The sequence below is a fragment of the Hemicordylus capensis genome, chromosome 5 (assembly GCF_027244095.1).
Source record: "Hemicordylus capensis ecotype Gifberg chromosome 5, rHemCap1.1.pri, whole genome shotgun sequence".
In the NCBI taxonomy this organism is placed as follows: Eukaryota; Metazoa; Chordata; class Lepidosauria; order Squamata; family Cordylidae; genus Hemicordylus; species Hemicordylus capensis.
Window position 1 is genome coordinate 21,367,450 of NC_069661.1, and position 20,576 is coordinate 21,388,025.

Genomic DNA, 20,576 nt, shown 5'->3' on the forward strand with positions numbered 1-20,576 from the left:
TCCGACTACTTTCCAGGCTAGTTTTCATAGCTTGCCCAAGACTCTGTGGCGGGACAGACTGGGGTGGGGAGAGAGGTCAGTACCAGGGGCCAGCTGAAATCTGTAGAGGAAATGACCTTGGGCCTTCCTGCACACATGGATTCACCCAGCCCACTTCCTGGCCAGGAAGGAAGCTAAGGCTCAGCTCCTGGGAAGCTGGAGGAGTCTCCCACCTATTTGGCTGCACTGGCTTCTGCTGCTTGTTTTGGAGTAGGGGAGTGACTGAATAAGCAATGGAGGCCTTGAAAATCTTTAATTCAAGCAATAGGACCATAACATGCTATGACTGTGTTGTATGACACATCACTATAAAGTTCCAGTCTGGTGGATGGGAGAGCGAAAAGGGAGAGCAAGAGATATTTTGCAGGGAGCCACCTACTACCCATCACTCCTCTTTGGAGTCATCCCTGAGTTTCAGCCTTAGACATTTTTGCCAAAGCAGTTAATAGAAGAAATGATGTTCCTGTTGTGGTCAGGAGCTCCGGTTATTTTCAACATGGCACTCAGAAAAGCGTAAATTTGAGGCAGGTAAGTAGCAAAAGGGGGAAAAGACCCTTCTAGAATCCACTGCCTGCATCAGCTGTTTGACACTGCTTCTTGGTAAGGCAAGCCCTGTTATGTCCATGTGCTGACAACAAATCCCAAAACATTGGCATAGCTGGGCATGGCAGAAACAACTGAGCATTAGGACAGAGGCAGCAAAGAGCATGGTTGTCAGAACATATCTCAGGATTTGTTTGGGAATATCTAGAATCGCATCATTGCCATTGGCTTACATTCTGTGCAGCCGGCTGCTGACCCAAGGGAGAGTCATGCTTGCTGCTTCAACATCACTGTACGCTACTTCCAAAAGCGGGAAAGCTCCATGCCTACTCATCATGGCGGTGGTGGTGATACATCCGTTGGGAATGATGGGAGCACCATTGCCAGTGTGATGGCGCAGTCCTTAGTGGGCCTGGAGCCTTCCTGCCTTCAGAAGCAGCAAGGGTATGGCATATGACGACGCAGAAGGTACGCCACTGTGGTTTACTCTGGGCCAATCCAGAAATGTGTTGTTTCCCGTCAAAGCCTCAGCACTTGCCTCCAAAGCATGGTTTACTCAGGCATAGCAAGAGGCATGTGTGGTTTTGGATTTGCCCATAGCATAGTCGGCCCTATTGTGAGGCAGGCTGGAGTGGGTACCTCAGGCAATACACTTTGGAAGCCATTAAAGGGGAGCAAAAGAGTCCAGTGCTGTATATACAGCAGCTCAAACGGCAAATGGTGACCACAGTCCTGTTTATGTAAACGGATCTGCCCCAATCACATATAAAGCACGTGCTCCTATCTGGGTTGTGTTTGGGTCCTGATGCATAGAGGACTCCACCTTCGGGTACATAATTCAACAACATGACATTCCACTGGAAACCATGTGGTTTTTCTGTTTGGTGTGATTTTATGCTGGCTTTGCTCTAGCACAGATGTTGATTAACTATCTTGGTTAATCTTCCTAAACTTTCGTCAACACCGTCAAACCTGTTGGGGGTCCAGTGCATTGACCTTTTTCACAAACTATCCTAATGACCACTTGGAGCATTGGGTGTAGAGATAGTGAGTTAGGGTCTACTTATCTGTTCTACCTGTCTCTATGACCCCTGATAGGACTTTTCAGGTATTTCCTGTGAGAGTCAGAATCCCTTCCTTTCCTCTTAGATAGCAGATGGAAACATCTCTCTCTCTCTCCCTACCTATTCAGGTCTTTCCTATCCAAAGGTGTACTTCACCAATAAATCTACTAAGTATTTTATTCTACAAGAATCTCCCATGTGTTTTCTTTAGTTTGCAGAGTTTAGTTGTTGCAGCTATTTACTCTGTAGCTAGAGTGGGTAGCTTCTTTAGTGCTCTGTTAATTAACTGGGGGATAAAAATTACAACCCCCAACAAAACCAAGCATAAAATGTCATGAGAAATGCAGAGCGAGAGGGACAGTGCCTTTTATTGAACTAACTAATCTAGAAAAATACTGCATATTGCTTGTCAGATAAAAGCAAATAAAATAAAACATTGCAGAGCCCAGCTTGTGGCAACCATGTTGTGTCTTGTCCTCTTTAGAACAAAGAATCATCATCATGGAATCCTTTGACAAGTACACAGAAGGCCACATTTAATATTGTAATGATCCACCTGTACAGCAACCCCAGGTTGGGTATGAAGCTAGAAATGTCCTAAAAGGAGTGTGTGTCGAGTACAGCTGCCTGTTGAAACTGGCCAGTTTGGGAATCATTTTCCACTCTAGAATGTTCCGGAGCTAACTCTTGCTTTTCAAACACCATGTTGCTCTGGCCGCTTGAAATGCGGAACATGTTAATGTGAGGCTTGGCTGGTCTCTCTTCCGCAGCTTAGCCCAGACTTCTCATATAAATCTGATAGGCTACATGCAACTCAAACACATATAATGCCAGCGGCATCTCTTGTGCACGCTTCTCATGCAATGCTTTATAAAGCCACTTGATTACTCGGTTCCTAAAATAGGCTTGCACAGCTTATGATCCTACAAGACAAATACAGATTAGCAGGCGTGTGTTGTGGTCTATCTGGTGCTTGAAACACCCTCGGTCTTGGGCAGACATTAAAAACAAAAGGGGTTGCTCAAACCCCTGGTGGGCTGCTCTGCATGGATTGGAGGCGAGGGAGAGAATCTCATTTTTCCATTGACCCCCATCCCATTTGTGTATTGGGAAAATGCAGTCAGAAAGTGCATTGGGTGAGTAAGGGGAAACGGGTACATGTTACCCAGGCCAACCTGGGCTCCCAGCCTTTTACCATGAGGGGAATATATTGATCATAATAGTGGCTCACAATCTGCACAGGAAAATGTGCTGCTGTGTGTGTCTAAAACTCCATGGTTCAAGTTGTGGAACAAGGCCATTCCACTCCAGCTTTCAGTTGCCCAAGCACCATTACGTGGCTCTGAAAATAATGGCGATCATGTTGCTCAACTGTGCGTGCACAGTTTTAACTTGGAGTAATAAATGCTATTCTGTAAGGGTGGTCTAGAATAAATGAATAATAATAATACATGAGTGACAACAGCTCAGTTACTACACTGATGAATAATCCTCTTTGAGAAGTCGTTAGATGTAGATTTTATCTTGGCTTTCCCTCCCTGTCCCATCCTCAGAACATATTTTTGAATGGAACTACCTACCAGCAACGATGAGTAGTATCCATAGCATCTGAAACGCAACACAGACAATAGGCAATATGAATACTTGGCTGAAATGCTCAGCATTGAAGGATAATTGGACCACAGAATTCCACAAGTGAATATTCTGAGTCCCTGTCTCCACAGCAATTGTTTGACACCTGTACACATAAAGATTTTGTGGTATGTTAAGAGTCACATCACTGGACAGTCTGCTATGAGGTCAGCTCCAGAAAGGCCTAATGCAAAAGCCTAGTTAGGGAGCCAGCCCCACCTAACAAACCACCCTGGACCATCAGATTGCAGCTCCCAGCTGCTATCAATACCTTTTGAACTACCTTGTTTCCTTACACCCAGAGACATTGTCATGTTGTGAGACCCACCTTGTGGAACTTCCTGCCACATGAGATTCATCTGACTCCTGTTCCCTACAAGCATGAGTCGAAGACATTTCTCTTCCAATGGCTTTTCAGGCATGTTATTTCTGTGACGAACAGCCTAAGCACCCGGTGCTCCATGAAATGTGGCACTGCTGTAAATGTAATTTAAGCCAGTAGCTAAATATGTGAAGCTGCCCCCCAAGCCTCAACTCCACAGGTGAGGGTTTCAACATCCTCCTGTTCTTCCAGAAATGATCTGTGTCACCCAGCAATATGTCCCTGAGGACTGTAAAACCCTCAAGGGCATATTTTAATTTTGGAGCCTGGACCTAAAGGCCTTTGGAGGTCCACCCCCCACCACTACCACCCCGCAAATTGAGCTTCATTGTGCTCAACTGGCTGGGCACCACACCACCAGACTAAAGTGGATTTATTGGGGGGGGGGGAGGTGCTGTGGAGGTCCTGGTCTTCAGCCCTGAAGTCCAGGGGTAAGTGCACCACTGCCTGCAAGTTCCAGTACTGCATTAGTAAATCCTGTCTGGCACATCTTAGAGAACACCTGCACTTAGACAGTTAGGGATCTCTCCATGCTGGAGGTTGTTAAATTATTAACATTGTTGTGAACGACACCTGGTTTCGCACACTGTATATGCTCAGAGGGAAAGAGGCAAGGTCACATCATACACAAACTGAATTGGTTCTTGGAGATGGTGACCATGTAGGATCTGGGCGCGCAAACAGAGATAAAGAGAGAGACACTCAGAAAGTTCAATGGGCTTTATTATAGAAAGTTGCTCATCAGGATAAAATAATCCAAATTTTAAAAAACATGTTTCCGATTCAAAGTGTAGTGTAATGTGCCTAACTAACATATGTGTGTGCCATCCGTAATTACAGCTATCTAATAATCTAACAAATCCTAATAAAACATTTAGAGAGAAGCAGAGGAAGAAGGAAGGAGGGAGGGCTATGGAGCGGGATGGCAGTGATTAGTAGGGAGGAGGGAAGAGGGATCCAAGGCTTGTGGAGGCAGCATATTACCAGGGTCAGAGGCTTGAGAGCGGTGAGGCTCAGCTGAAGAAGAGATGCTGTAGCTGGAGAACAGGAACTTGGGAGTGATACAAGCTTCTACTAGCCAAGCAAGATGGTCAAGCAGGCAGTTTGCTCAGAGCTAGGCAGAGAGTGAGAGCACCATGGCTGGGGAAGTCTTGACTTCTCACTGTGCAGCAGATAGAAGTCACAGACAGTTCCTGTCCATGGACAGAGTTCCTGCTTGTTGCCCCACGGCTTTAGCAGCAAACTCTGGGATGGCTCTTGAGCAAGTATTGCTTGTTAGGAAAGATTGCTTGGGAGTATCATGGCTGGGTGTCTTGACTTATCACTGCGCAGCAGAAGTCACAAACAGTCCCTTCTCCCTGGAAAGAGTTCCTGCCTCTAGCCCCATGGCTTGGACAGCAAACCCTTGGATTGCTCATGAGCAAGTCTTGCTTGTAGGCAAAAGATTGCTAGCTCTTTGTTTTGCTTGCTCCATTTTTGTAGTTGCTTCTCCCTTTTCCCTATTCAAAATGTCCTCATCCTTCCTGGGTCCCAAAAAGGTGACAATTTGGCTGTTACCTTCTGGATATTGTCTTTTAATTATTCAGGATATTAGCTCAGTCCAGGGAGATCTGAATCCCATTTTCTGTTAGAACATCCCCTCCTCAAGATAGCAGCTATTTTGCCTAAAGTCAATCTGCATCTCTGAGCTGCAAATGGGCATCTTCTCTTGTCCCCAGGTTTCTGGCACCTGGTCCCATAAGGTGTTCAAAGGTGTTAATAAAATAAGAATTAAATCTAAAACAAAATGTGTTTTCTGTGCATCTACCTAGAGTGGAATTTCTATAGACAGCAATTGGGTATCCCCTTTGGGCATAGCAGAGCAATCATTGACAAGGATTAACACAGACTTCTTGCAGGAGGAAATGGGAGCTCAGCTCCTCCCTTCTTCCAGACATTATCTGACAGTGAGTTAAATTTTAGCATTTGGATAGCTCAGGCCGGGCCTTTGTGTTTCTTTGCGTACCCATTTCACAATACAATGCTGGATTGCCTCTTTCTTCACAGAGCAGTTAGCAGAGGCAGTCATGAGACCTGGGTGTCAGTTCACCTTGAGTTCAGGCAGCAACCAATTCCTCAATAAAATGGAATCAGACACAGGCCTGGGTTCCATAACATTCTGGGTTGGTGCCTTATTGCATGAGTAAATCCTGTCTGCCACACTGGCACATCTTAAAGAACACCTGCACTTAGACAGTTAGGGATCTCTCCATGCTGGAGGTTGTTAAATTATTAACATAATAATTGTTTTATTGCTATTCTTTTATTTTTATTTATTTCTTACATTTTTATACCATCCTATACAAAAAAAGTCCCTGAGCGGTTCACAATCTAAAAACCATTAAAACATTAACACAATTAAAACCATTTTAAAAGATGAATAAAAACTCTAAAACCTGAAGCTTTAAAACTATAAACTAAAAGCCTGAATAAATAGGTATGTTTTCAGGTCCTTCTTAAAAACATACAGAGAAGGGGAAACTTTAATTTCATTAGGGAACTCTAATGTCATTAGGAAGTCTAATTTCATTAGGAATCCCCGCCTTGGGATTGTTTTTAATGAAAGGCAGTATATAATAAATTTAACAATAAAATAAAAAGTTTGAGTGTGTGTGTATTTAGATTGTTGTATGCTGCCTTAAGTTTCTTGCAGAAAAATGAAGCAGATTTTTTTTTGAATGAAGAATCCCCTGCCCCGTTCTGCCAAATTCAGCCAGCTCCAACCACCCACTAAATGCCACCAAATGTGCTTCCGTGTACAGAATTTGTCAAGTACCTTTTCCAAGACTGACAGGTGAGAAGGGCCAATAGGAAGCTGCCAAGGTAGCCAGTGAATGAGAAAACAGCACAGACTATCACAAAAGGTCCACATTCCAAACACCTTCGTACAGTAACATGGTGGCTATTGCTACAGCCAGAAGCAATAAGTCTCCAGCAATGCTTCCAAACTAATATAAATGGAGGAAGAGAAAGGTCACCAGATTACAATTATATTATGGTCTTCAAACACATTTTGATCACAGTAATGGATTCTTGCAGGCTTCCCCACCCTGCGGCCCTCCAGATGTTGCTGAACTACAACTCCCAGCATACCCAGCCTCCCACACTGGTGTCCTCCTGAACTTGGTGGTACCTTTCCTCCGATGGCCAAATATGCTCCTATAGCATACAGGAAAATGCCAGTGTCTTAAGAGTCAATATACACATGGAACAAAACCATCTGGCACACCATTTCCTGGACTGTACCACTTCAGATTACAGGCAGGGGATTACATAGCTAAATGCTCTCCTATGGTGGGGGCGGTGGCGGATTGTACACAGAATCTGGCCTCAAAAAATAGAGACGGTTGCTAGGTAAGCCTTCTCCCTGACATCACAGTTTACTATGTGCAAGAAGGGGTTTTTTAAAAAATGGAAAAGCAGCAGATCATGTGATACTGGAAAAGATGTGATACATGGACATGTGATACATGGAAAAGATACAGATCATGTGGATTGGCTTTTAACTCGATAGCCTTTAGTTCTGTTTTGATGCTATGCCCATCTTTAAGAACAAATTCCACAACACAGAGGCAATAAAATGCTGAGATCGTTGTTGACCTACCTGAGATCCATATCTCCAGCAACCCAGTGAGGCAAGTCTCACGATCAGCTTAGCCCGCTCTCCCCGCAGATGAGCAGGGAAGCAGCCCTGGGCGGCCTGATCGGCCACTCACATGACTGCCAGCTCCGTCACGGAGCCGGCAGGGGCTGCAGGGATTGGAGGGGCCACATGGCCTTAGTGGTCCTGAGCAATGACCTTTGTCAGAAGGAGAAGAGGCCACTAAGACGGTAGAAGAAACTTTGCTTTTCTGCTGGGCTTTCCTCTGACTGCCGGAGGACTAGGGGAAAAGCAGCCCTTATGTCTGCCCTTGAAATTATACAGAATTAAATTAAGCAGGGAAGCTACCACGCCGTGGCATTTTTGGTGTCAGGGAATATGTGACAGTGACTGGGAAATAAGTGGTTAACTGACCGTATTTGACCAATCAAGTGACCAGCATGTCAGCCCTGGTAATGACCGTTAGGAATTAGTGATCCATTTTCCAATTCTGTCTTTAATCATTAAAGTAACCATGATGTGGTTCACAACACGGCCATGCTGTGCTTGGAAAAAGTGTTTGGATGGCCTACTCATTTGGCCCACAAATGCATTGAGCGGCCTGACGTGACTGTCTGGACCACGGCAAACTGGAAAGACAGACGGATAAACAGCGGGCCTGCGTAAGGCCTAATTGAAAGCAAAGGGTGGCAGTGGTCTTCTTGCCAAAAATCTCCTCCTTTTAAATTCCGATTCTGTTTGCTGTGCAACTTTGTGTTGGAGTTCAATCTTCTCAAACCTTTGGCGTTCCAAAAGCCGCTCAGATTCTATTGCTGCAAAGGAGAAAAGAAATACCATTGTATTGAAATCTTTATAAAAGCAGAAATAGAACAGAGACAACTTATTTCTGTGTTCTTCAGGACCACACTGTTCTCCAAATGGTGGACTGCAACGGCCAGAAATCAAAGAAGGATGCAGAGCCCTATTTCTTACAACTTGAGAAACTGTGGGCAAAGTGGTTAACCATACTTTGAAGTAGAGCTGCTAGGTCCAAATACAATTGACTCAGGCCAACACCAGGAATGAGGTGATGGCTCAGTGATAAAGCATCTGCTTTGCATATAGAAAGTCCCCAGTTCAATCCCTGGCATATCCAAGTAGGGCTGGGGGAAATTCCGGTCTGAGACCCAGGAAAGCCACTGCCGGTCAGAGCAGGTAATACTGACTTAGATGGACCAATGGTTTCTGCCTTCTTCTTTAAATTTTACATTGTTTGTATGGGTCTGTAAACTTCCTTAGAAGTGACTGAAATGGAAAGATGGGATAATGCATGGTTCGATAAACAAAAATTAAATACATGTATACTATGCCATTGGTTTATGATACACTGGAATATTGCAGCGAATAAGAAAACATGGCATTAGATTAGAACATATGAACAACTCAGCAAGATCAGACCAAAGATCTACCTAATCCAGCATTTTGCTTCCCATGTCTTTGTGAAGCTCATAAGCAGAGTATGAAAGCAGGAGCCCACTCCTATTGTTGTTCCCCAGCCGCTAGTATTCAGTGGTAGACTGCCTCTGTCCTTGGAAGCTCCATATCGCCATCATGACTAATAGGCATTGACAGACCCAGGGGCTCTCAAACCTAGGTCCCCAGGTGTTGATGGACTACAACTCTCACCATCCCTACCCACAATGGCCTCTGGCTGGAGATGATGAGAGCTGTAGTCTAACCACATCTAGGGACTCATTTGAGAACCCCGGATCTAACCATTTTGAAATGGTCATCTTGGTGGTTGTTCCCAGATTTTGTATCAGTGAGTTTCATAAATTAACTATGTGCAGTCCAGATGAGAAGGAAAGGAATGAAATGGCCTCATCCACTGATTCTGTTCCCATTCCAGATCATTCATCCCAACCTGCAAAAGACCAGACACTTACTCTGCAAGGAAGGGACTCGTACTTTCACAATAGTTGTCACAGGCCGCAGTTTGAAAGGAGAGCCCCAACAGATGTCATGATGCAGGGGGTTGCTAATTACTTCTTCGGTTGCTGCTAACAAACGTTTCGTAAGCAAAGCGAATTCTGCACGATCATGCCTGAAATCACAGTTCGCAGGAGGTTTTTGGCGAGGAAAACACATGAAATGTGCAGAAATGTGTGCCTATATCCAAGTGCCACCAGAGGGCACCTGGGTAATGCCCCAGTCCAAATGTAACAATAAAAATGCTGGTTTCTTCTATGCAACAGCCTTTAAGCACAACAGTCCTTACAGTACTGCCATTGTGCAATTATATTTTGAAGCAATATAATATAACATATTCTATTCCACACAGCACCTTAATATAGTACTATATTAGCCAGCAATGTCCCTCCCTATGGCCACAAGCCTCCTATAATGTTTACTTCCTGTTCAGCAAAGGTAATTTCAGTTAAAGCTTCATTGCTTGTAGGTTCAGGCCATTTTGTTGCTTTCTGTCACGCATGGCTGAAGGATGAGTGGTGCAGTCTGCTAACTGCATCTGCCGGTTACTCTCCCCCAGCTAAATAAATAAATATTACTCAACAATATTGGTGCAATTATCACCGTCGCGCCATTGCGACTGCACATCGTTGTGCTAACATTGTGCAGTATGTCAGCCACTCCTTTCCCAGGGATAGACTCCAGAAAATAGGGGCCGTCCCCGGGAAATAGGATCCCATGGGCAGTTGAGAGAGGCTATTCATGGGGTAATTAACAAGCTCAAAGTGCTTAATTAAAGATGCAGGAACTCTGAAAAAATGTAATGGTCCTTTTGGCTCCAATGGGAGCTTTCTTCCAGGACAAGCAACCAACGTGGGAGGGGAAATCCATACTGGGACTGCAGTGGGGTGGTAGTAGGGTTCAAACCCCACTATCCATTCGGACTGCAGTCCCATCTGGATTTGGCCCCTCCCTGCCACGCCAGCTACATACAGGGTGTGGGGAGAGCAAGCACACCAAGGTCAATGATGTGATCAACATCACATCTAGCTCGGCCCTGTATTCCAGAGCTCTGTGCCCTTTAATTCAGAACACCTTTTTCACTCCCAGCCTCCATTTGCAGTACACAGTGAATTAATCCGTGGCAAAAGCATTTTTTAAACTAAGGTTTTAATGTTTTTATCTTGTTGTAAACCACCCAGAGACGTACGTTTTGGGCGGTATACAAATAGGTTAGTTAAATAAATAAATAAATAAATAAATAAATAAATAAATAAATAAATAAATAAATAAAAAGAGCTGAGCCCTGTCCACACATTATGTTCAATGCATGTATAATCTGTGTGCAGTGCACACACGTGCAGATCTATATGTATATACAGTTATTCACACATTATATTAAACACAGGTACAGCAGTACACCTGTCTGTACCCAGCACTTGAGGGAGCTTTTACCCTGGTTCCCTTTTAAGGTGGCAGAACATCTGCTTGGCATGCAGAAGCCCCCAGTTTCAATCGTTGGCAACTCCATGTAGGGCTGGGGAAGACCCCTGATTGAAACTGGGGAGCTGCTGCTGGTCAGCGTAGACCAGGGCTGCTCAACTTCGGCCCTCCTGAAGATGTGGGCCTACAAATCCCATAATCCCTGACTATTGGCCACTGTGGCTGGGGAGTTGTAGTCCAAAAACTACAGTTTTTGTAGTCCAAAAATTGGGGGGGGGGGGCAAAGCCAAGTAGGTCTGCTGTAGACAATACTGAGCTAAATGGATCGATGGTCTGACTCAGTATAAAGCAGCTTCCTTTGTAAGGTGAATACAGGTCCAGTAATTCACACAAACACATGTGCATATGTATAAACCTCTGTATGCTTATACAACATAATATTGTCTGGAAAGGATTCTGATCTGTGAAGAAGCCTGACAAGAGGTTGCAGGTTCTTCTCTGCTCTCCATCTTTGTAAAAATATATGTTGGTTAAAATAACAGGAGCTCTATTGTATTTGCAGAATACTGTAATGAACGTACACTTCATAAATGCTGGCTTTGAGGACTGCTGTTAAGTTCCTCTTCCTGTGCAAGTTGTACTCCATGGTGGATGATTGGTCCTGCTCATTTATCCATTGCACACACACACCCCTGCAATAAGAACAATGATTGGTACATTTAGCCCCTAGCAACATCTAGACCCTTTTCATGCGATTAACATAAGGAACAACGGGTGATTATAAAGCAGAAGGCATTGCTTCCATCGCTTTCTGCAACAAAACCCATGGCTCCTCAGATAATTATTTTCGATCTCAAAAAAAACCAAACCCAAATGTAAACGAACCCTTTCGTTTGTATGGTCTGTGAGTAAAGAGGTGCCTTTTAAGTTAGTGTCTCTCTTTTTTTTAGCAGGGGGAGAGCCCAGCGTCTGTGCCTGAGCCCAGCGTCCTTCCAGTGGCTGTTGCTGGAGTCTACCTTCTGTTTGGTTTTTAGAATGCAAGTTGAGCCCTTTGGCAACAGGGAACCGGCTTTGAGAAATTTTTTGTTGAAAAGTTAATAATAATTTAAGAGAACGTCTTCTTCATTATGAACCCCACCGCCCACTGAGATCATCAGGAGAGGTGAGTCTGCAGTTGCCGCCGGCTCGTCTGGTGGCTACTCGGGGATGGGCCTTCTCTGCTGCTGCCCCGAAGCTTTGGAACACGCTCCCTGCTGAAATAAGAGCCTCCCCATCTCTGACAACTTTTTAAAAGTCTTTAAAGACGCATCTATGCACCCAGGCTTTTAATTAAATATTGCTTTAACAGTTTTAACATTGTTTTAAAATGTTGTTGTAAATTTAAATTGTTGTAATGTCTTACTGTATCACTTATTTTGTTTTAACTAATGTTTTAATTTTTGTTGTCATTTATTTTAATTAATGTTTTAACTTTTTCTGTTTGTCTGTTTTCTTTGTTTTAAGCCGCCCAGAGAGGTGAGTTTTGGACGGTATAAAAATATGCCCAATAAATACATACATACATACATACATACATACATACATACATACAGTGTGCCCATTTGTAACCAGTGTGAGAGGTAAAGGCCAAGGCACACTGGGAGTAGAACCAAAGGGTCCTTGTAAGGGAGGCAACTGTGGACATAAGCTATGTACAGGGACCATGGATGGCGTTTCAGGATGAGGGCAGGATGCAGTGGGGCTTTTGCCAGCCACTCAGTGCTTCCTCTTCTGATCCAAACAGATGTGGATTTGACAGGCCAAACAAAAATGCTGTACCCCAAGGAGACTCAAGTTATAGGGAAGGCCCATAGCTCAGCGACAGAGCACATGCTTTGCATGTAGAAGGTCCCAGATAAAATCCTGGCATGTTTAACTTTAAACAAATATATCAGGTATCTGCCAGTCAGAGTTGACAATGACAGAGTGATAGATACATGATCTGACTCAGCATGGCAGCAGCATCTCAACAACAGCTTATAATTCAATGGCAGAGCATATGCTTTGTATGCATGTGGTCCCAGGTTCAATTCCTGGTATCTCCAGGTAGCTGGCCTAGGAAATATCTCTGCCTGAGGAGTTTGGTGAATTGTAGTCCGTCAGAGTACAAAATACTGTGTTAGATGGGTCAGTAGTCCAACTCAACATAAAACAGCTTCTTAGGTGCCTTAACCCTAATGCAACAGGGATTAATTGCTTGCACACCACTCCTTCCAACAGGCCAGATTCTTCCCTCTTTGGGAACAAAAGGCCTCCATTTATTTAAAGAACAGTTTTGTTATTTTCCTGCTGAATGAGCAGTTATGTTTCCTTACTCAGAGTACAGAAATGTCAGGTATTGCCTTTGTTCCTTACCCTTCAGTAAGCCAAGACCGCTGTTCTAGTCATATTTATTTTCCTTTGTGGGGGTCCCTTGGTCTATCTGGATGTCTGACATCCCTCACAAATATGCTACTGATGTAATAAAGAGTATTGTAGAGGGTCACTAGGTATAACTGGAGGTGGGGAAAGATGTTCAGTTGATTGAGGGCATATCTTCACTATAGATTTTATTTATTTGTTTGTTTGTTTGTTTGTTTGTTTGTTTATTGCATTTCTATGCCACCTAATATAACAGTCTCTAGGCGGTGTACAGATTAAAACATACCATAAAACAAAACATTTAAAATTCATAAAAACAAATAAAAATACACATGTTAACATTTAAAATGTAAATTTTAGTTAAAAGTCTGGGAAAACAGGTACGTCTTCAAGGTCCTCCTAAAAGCAAACAGATAAGGAGATGCTCTTATTTCAGCAGGGCGCACGTTCCAAAGCCTTGGGGCAGCCACAGAAAAGGCCCAGCCCTGAGTTGCCACCAAACAAATTGGTTGCAACCATAACCAGACCTCTCCAGATGATCTTAATAGGCAACAGGGTTCACTATGGAGAAGGCGCTCTCTTAAGTACCCTGGACCTAAGCCATTAAGGGCCTTATAGGTAATAACCAGCGCTTTGTATTTCATTTGGAAACATATTGGTATTTTGTTCTATTTTCATGGTTCCCTGAGGAAAAGAGATGACAATTAAATTGACAAATTAAGTCTCTAGTGTGCCTATGTCCCGAGAGAAGCCAAATAGCTATAAGGTAAATCTGTCCCAGGATATGATGTAATACCTGAAAGCACCTATGCATGTACAAATGTTGCGTGCATATGTTTTGTCAGTGCAATCAAGGACCTTCCTTTTTCAAAAGATCTTAATTCTATGATCAGAACCCATGTGTATACAGTTCGTAGATGCCTTTCCAGACATTACACTGAATGTGAGTAGGGGTGAGGTCAGACCTGGTGGTTTCGTGTGAGAAGGTGTGCTCTTGCTCCCCAGGCTACAGGTGTTCAGAGTAATGTCTGCTAGTGAAACTGCTCCAGGGTGATTGGTGAACACTCCGAAGTCCACCTTTCCCTGCTAACTGGGCAAAGAGGCACTTTTTAAAAACATGGTGATTCTCGTCATTTAGCAGGGGGAGAGTAAGTGGCCCTATCCCCGGGCCACCCCAAGCGCAGTACCTCCAATGACTGTTGCTGGTGTCTACCTTGTGTTTCTTTTTAGACTGTGAGCACTTTTGGGGACAGGGAGCCATTTAATTAATTATTTCTTTATGTAAACCACTTTGGAAACTTTTGTTGAAAAGTGGTATATAAATATTTGTTGTTGTTGTAGTAGTACCTTTTGGGCTCACGTGGGGAAATTAGCTCATAAAGGAACAGTTTCATTTAAGTTTTAATTTATGCAAAGTTGCAGATGCAGGAAATGAGGTGGACTGAGACAAGATCTAAGTTTCAAAATAAAAAGGGGATATTTATTGTATAGAGGGGTACAATATCGGGCAGCAGCGATATAGGAAGGCGCTGAAAGGCATCATCTCATACTGCACGGGAGGAGGCAATGGTAAACCCTACTTCACAGGGTTGTTGTGAGGAGAAACTCAAGTATGTAGTACACCGCTCTGGGCTTCTTGGAGGAAGAGCGGGATATAAATGTAAAAACAAACAAACAAACAAACCCCTCCTGTATTCTACCAAAGAAAACCACAGGGCTCTGTGCGTGCCAGGAGTCAAAATCGACTCAATGGCACACTTTACCTTTTAATATCCACCACTCTCAGCTTTGTAAATCTCAGCTTGAAGAGTTTCCAACAACAACAACAACAACAATTCAATTTCTATACCGCCCTTCCAAAAATGGCTCAGGGCGGTTTACACAGAGAAATAACAAACAAATATGAAAACCATGAAAACTCACCTTGAAACAGCCTTCCTCTTGGGGGCCCACCTACCCTAGGACGAACAAAAAAGTAACTCTCCAAAAGATTGCATCCGGAGGCGGATGTGTCTGATGATACCCTGGTTGCTAAAGAACTCACGATTGTAAACAACTCCCCAAACGTCAAGACACTGGCTCCATCTAGTGGCATTCTGCCTCAATAGCCAAATCCACAAGTTGCAGATAATCAAATAAGAAGTCTTTAGGGAATTTAATATGTGTGCATTTGCACTGAACTTATAAAAATGTGGTAAATAAAAAAAAATCTGTGTCAGCAAACTCATTTTTGGAACCAATATTCCAGAATGCCTGATCTGGTTTATATTTTTGCTTCTCCAGCTTAAGGTAGGTCTTGCTATTTTTGTCCCCTAGCCTCAATACAGGTAAAAAGGTATTTTCTAGCCTACTTAGGTTAGTGCAAAAATAAACAGCCTTTCAAGTTACACTTTTGAGGGCATGGTGATTATTCTCATTGTGATACTTAATCATATCCGTTGCAATTCTTGGGTCTGTTGTGAGAATGTAAATTTACATTGTCGGTAATAATTTTTATATGGCACTCTTCCATTTTCTATCATGCATTGACAAGCTTCACGCATGCACACAAGTTACAGCAGCAGAGATGGAATGCCAGAGAACTACTTAAACAGAAGGGAAAGGGGAATATGATAAACCATATGATTTCCTGTTCATCCAATCTCCTTCCTCTTGAGTGGTGGAGCATCTAGTAATCAGAGGTGCAATGTTATTGACTGTTGAGGCTCCATTTCTGTCTTTCAGGCTCATATCCTGTGGCATTGAGTTCCATAGGTTAATCATGCATGGCCTGAAGAAGCACTTCCTTTTGTTCTTCCTATATGGTCTGCCTGCCAATCAATTTAATTGGATGACTTAAGGAGCAGCATGATAATGAAGCAAGCAACTCCATCACCACATGCAGAGATTACATTCGAAGCAATCCCATGGTACTAGCCCATGCTCTGCAAAACAATGGGACACGAGGCACAACTCTGCCATCATTTAGGCACAATAAGTCTTTGTCTTGCCATTAAATTAACTGCATGTTTTCTGTTCAAAAGCTATAAGACTTGATTGGTTTGCACCTTGGGACTTGATACATATGTGATGCTTTATTGTTCAATGCCTACTGAGCAATAAATGATTACGCCCTTATCACGACTCAAAATAGTTATCTATCCAGTCTTGTCTCAATGGCAGACCTTCATCTGAAAGTAGGATGCCAACTTTTTTCTTGCAGAACTCCTGGGCCATTAACAGCCTCCTGGCATGCAGAACTCTAGCAGGTGAATTTTTCCAGGTTTGGAAACAACATTATGGGAAAACCTAATCTGCTAAATTTCAGTAAACAAAGCAAATGAGACATAGAGTCCCACTAGAAACAAAACAAAACAAAACCAGGCAGCAAGAATCACGTGTGATGGGATTATAATTTATATGCTAATTTATCCCGGCTGATCAAAGAGGCACCTTGTGAAGTGATGATTCTCTCATATTCAGCAGAGAGAGCACAACTGTCCATATTCAGCCCCAGCACTTCAACGCTCATAGGAACATATAGGAAGCTGCCATATACTGAGTCAGACCATTGGTCTATCTAGCTCAGTATTGTCTTCACAGACTGGCAGCGGCTTCTCCAAGGTTGCAGGCAGGAATCTCTCTCAGCCCTATCTTGGAGAAGCCAGAGAGGGAACTTGGAACCTAGATTCTCTTCCCAGAGCAGCTCCATCTCCTCAGGGGAATATCTTACAGTGATCACTCTTCTAGTCATCCATTCATATGCAACCAGGGTGGACCCTGCTTAGCTAAGGGGACAAGTCATGCTTGCTACCACAAGACAGCTCTAGTATCTATTGCTTGTATTTACCTTGTGTGTCTTTTTGGATTGTGAACCCGTTCAGAAGGGTTCCTTTCAGAAGAAAGAACCATCTTATTTCTTTTTGTATGTAAACTGCTTTGAGAACTTTTTGTTGTTGTTGAAAAGCAGTATATAAAGCCATAAATAGCTTAGACCTAGGGTATTTCCAGGGAGGTCTGTCTGCAGCTGCCACCAGCTCATCTGGTGGCTACTCAGGTACGGGCCTTCTCCATTGCCACCCTGAAGCTTTCAAATACCCCCCTTGTCCTATTTCTGGCAGCTTTTAAGAGGACTGTGAAGATACATTTATTTATCCAGGCTTTTAATTAGGGATGTGCACGAAACATGATTCGGAAACCGAATCCTGGCACATCCCTTTAGAATGGAGGGATCATACATCCCCTTTAACATGGAGGAAAGCAAATCCATACCTTCTGCTCATCTGCTCACTACCACGTCCAAAACCACAGCTACCCGCCGCCAGCTATGATCACAAGCCCCCGGGTCATCTCCCTGTTTCCCCCGCGTGACCGCGATACGGGCACTCAAATGGCCACCGCACATGTGCAGAGGCCATGTGCATGCCAGCATCATGCGGGGGCAGCTGGGAGACGCCCTGCTGGCATGTGAGCTGAAGAAAGTGTCTCCTCCATGTTACAGAGGATGGTTGATCACCCTATTTTAAAGGGATGTGCCAGGATTCGGTTTCTGAATTGTGTTTCATGCACATTCCTACTTCTAATCAGACTTATAGACTCTATCATTGTTTTAAATTGTTTTAATGTTTTAACTTTGTTTTAATCTGTGTTATTTTATTATAAACCACCCACAGACATGTGTTTTGGGCAGCATACAAATATGCTAAATACATAAATAAATGTGTAATGATAATAATTCATCTGGGCATGCACAGACTGCATAATTCTGCATACCAGTGGGGATCCGTTGCCCATCTCCACACGTTTTAGTGGGCAGGGCTCTGAGGTTAAAAGATACAGTTTCCAGGCAGGCTTGAAGACCCCAAGCAATTACATAGCAAGCAGGGTGGTCCAGGTTTTTTTGCACACAACAACACAACATTCCCTTCATCCCCAGTGGAAGCAGATGAGTTTGAATGCTTGCTATTATCGAGGACTCCAGAGAACTGGATCTGTTGTTTTAGTTAGCACTCTGGTGCCCTGCTCACATATAGCGTGAGGTGTCTAGAGAGAAAGAGAGACAAGGCGATTGCTAACCTAAAGGAACAGAATGTTCAACATATGCCTCGGATCTAGCCTTGCCAGCCAGCTCTTTACGCAAGCCAAGAACCGGGTTTGTTTTGTTTGCCTTGTTGTTCCAGCAAAGGGAATAAGCATTGTCCACAGCGGCGCCTTGTCCCAGCTGGAAAGGAAGGGTGAAATTCCTAAGGGAAGACATATTTGAGTAAGTCTGCTGAGCTGAGTAAGCATACTTTATTAAATTATGCATTGCGCTATTGACATACCCCCAAATACTGCTGCTTTCAGCATCTCTTCCTAGCTGGCTCTGTGTAAAGGAAATTCTTAAAGCAGAAAATAAAGCTGGGAAGTGGGAACACCATAGCAACACGGAATAGTGTTCTTGAATGTCTGAAGCAGAGGTTCCCAACCTTGGATCCCCAGAGAGGAACCTAGTAAGCTGCCTTATGTTGAGTCAGACCGTTCGGTCCATCTAGTTTGTATCATCCTACACTGACTGGCAGCGGCTCCTCCAAGATTTCAGGCAATCACTCCTAGCCCTAAATGGAGATGCCCGGGATTGAACCTGGGACCTTCTGCATGCAAAGCAGATGCTCTGCCAATGAGCTATGGCCCCATCCCCCCAAGTTGGAAAGGGATGTTTCCAATTTTGGGGCTCAGTAGTTCCATCAAGATTTGAACTCAGATTGCTGGATTCAGAGTCTGGAGAGCTAACCATTACTCCATAAAACTGTCTTTTTGTGGCTGGGGTGCAACTCCCATCCACAGCCTTTGTGGCTGGGGAAGATGGAAGTTGTAGTCCAACATTTGGGGACCCAAAGTTGGGAACCTCTTGTCTGAAGGACTACATGGCAGAGTAAGAGCCAGTATGCTGTAGCAGCTAGCATGCTGAACTGTGAGTGAAGAGTGACTGGTTCAAATCCCACCATGTCCATTTGGAAAGGTGACCCAAAATCTCTTTCTGTTTTTCAGCCTTGACGGCCTCACAGTGTTGTTGTGAGGACAAAAAGGGAGATGAAACAATGTATGCTGCCTGGAGTGCTTTGGAAGAAAAGCAGGATTGGTATAACAAATTGAGTGAAATTTTTAAAAAGGAAAAAAACCTACCTCCTGTGGGTTTAGAACATGCAGGGCAGTTTTATTTACCTATTCTTATTTATTTTATTTACTGCATTTTAATCCCAACCTTCCTTCACAGACCTCAGAGTAGTCTCCTCCCATTTGAGCCTCACAACAACCCTTTCAGGTAGGCTGAGGGGAGGAAAACTGGCCTTGCCCTTGCTTTTTTCCCTTTTCTTCTGGCTACTGATCCCAAGAAAAAAGCATCAAAACAAAACTGCAGCCAGGCATGCTAGACGCACTCATTGTGCTCTGTCAAATTTATGACTTGAATCTGCAGGGCCAGGTTTACCATGAGGTAAATGGAACAATTGCTTAAGGCAGCAGATTCCAGAGGGGATATCACTTTCCTGCCTTCTGTGTGTGTCATTAATGGGGGAAATCTTCCACTGCAGAGCAGAAGGGGCACCGTTCTCATTTTTTTCACCCGCCCATGGAAAACTTTCTAAGGCCAGCACAAGGAATTTAACTCAGTTGAAGCCTATCCCAGATTGTGATATATAGCAATAGCAATAGCAATAGCACTTACATTTATATACTGCTCTATAGCCGGAGCTCTCTAAGCGGTTTACAATGATTTAGCATATTGCCCCCAACATTCTGGGTACTCATTTTACCGACCTCGGAAGGATGGAAGGCTGAGTCAACCTTGAGCGCCTGGTCAGGATCGAACTTGTAACCTTCTGGTTACAGGGCGACAGTTTTACCACTGCGCCACCAGGCACTTACTTGTCATGTGTTAGGTAAATGCCAATGATATTAGTAAATTTGTGTGTTGTGGTTAACCGCACAGCTCTACCTGACAAATGGCCCGCCTGCAAGGCAGCACAGCTCTCGGGCAGAACAGGAGAGAGAGGAGCATCCTGAGTTGTTGGGAAGCAGAGGCGACTGTGTCTCCTTTGGTAGAAACCTCCCCCCACCCCGGCTCCTTAGGTCAAGTCGTTAATGCTACATTCGGCTTTTAGTCCCTTTGCTTGAATCCGTGCTCCGGCATGAAGAAGCTACCTGGTATCCCTAAAGAAGTCACAGCCATCTCCTACCTTCAGTTTCCTGTTTGTAATCTAGGAATAATGATGACAAAGGTTTGATGGGAACACAGATAACTCCTATACACGGAAAGTGCTGTATACATGGTGGACAAGGATGGAAGGACAAGGATGTTATGGCAACCAGTGTCGGTTTTCAAGGCGATGTGTGGAAGGAAAGCTGGTCTTGTGGTGGCAGCATGACTTGTCCCCTTGGCTAAGCAGGGTCCACCCTGGTTACAAATGAATGGGAGACTAGAAGTGTGAGCACTGTAAGAGATTCCCCTCAGGGGAGGGAGCCGCTC

General features: G+C 43.9%; 1 protein-coding gene across 2 annotated transcripts; it reads right to left on the reverse strand.

Annotated features, from left to right (window-relative positions):
* Positions 1 to 5,943: 5,943 nt before the first annotated feature.
* LOC128326943 (uncharacterized protein C4orf36 homolog) lies at positions 5,944 to 15,142 on the reverse strand. 2 transcript variants are annotated; one of them, XM_053254863.1, is made up of 4 exons: positions 15,014 to 15,142; positions 11,272 to 11,382; positions 9,226 to 9,383; positions 5,944 to 8,112 (listed from the first exon to the last, which is right to left on the reverse strand). In XM_053254863.1, exons 2-4 carry the CDS (start codon positions 11,334 to 11,336, stop codon positions 7,970 to 7,972), a joined length of 366 nt encoding a protein of 121 aa, XP_053110838.1. In that variant the 5' UTR covers positions 11,337 to 11,382; positions 15,014 to 15,142; the 3' UTR covers positions 5,944 to 7,969. The 2 variants fall into 2 exon arrangements, with proteins under 2 accessions (XP_053110838.1, XP_053110837.1); XM_053254862.1 differs by lacking the exon at positions 15,014 to 15,142 and adding an exon at positions 13,085 to 13,134.
* Between the last annotated feature and the right edge of the window lie 5,434 nt (positions 15,143 to 20,576).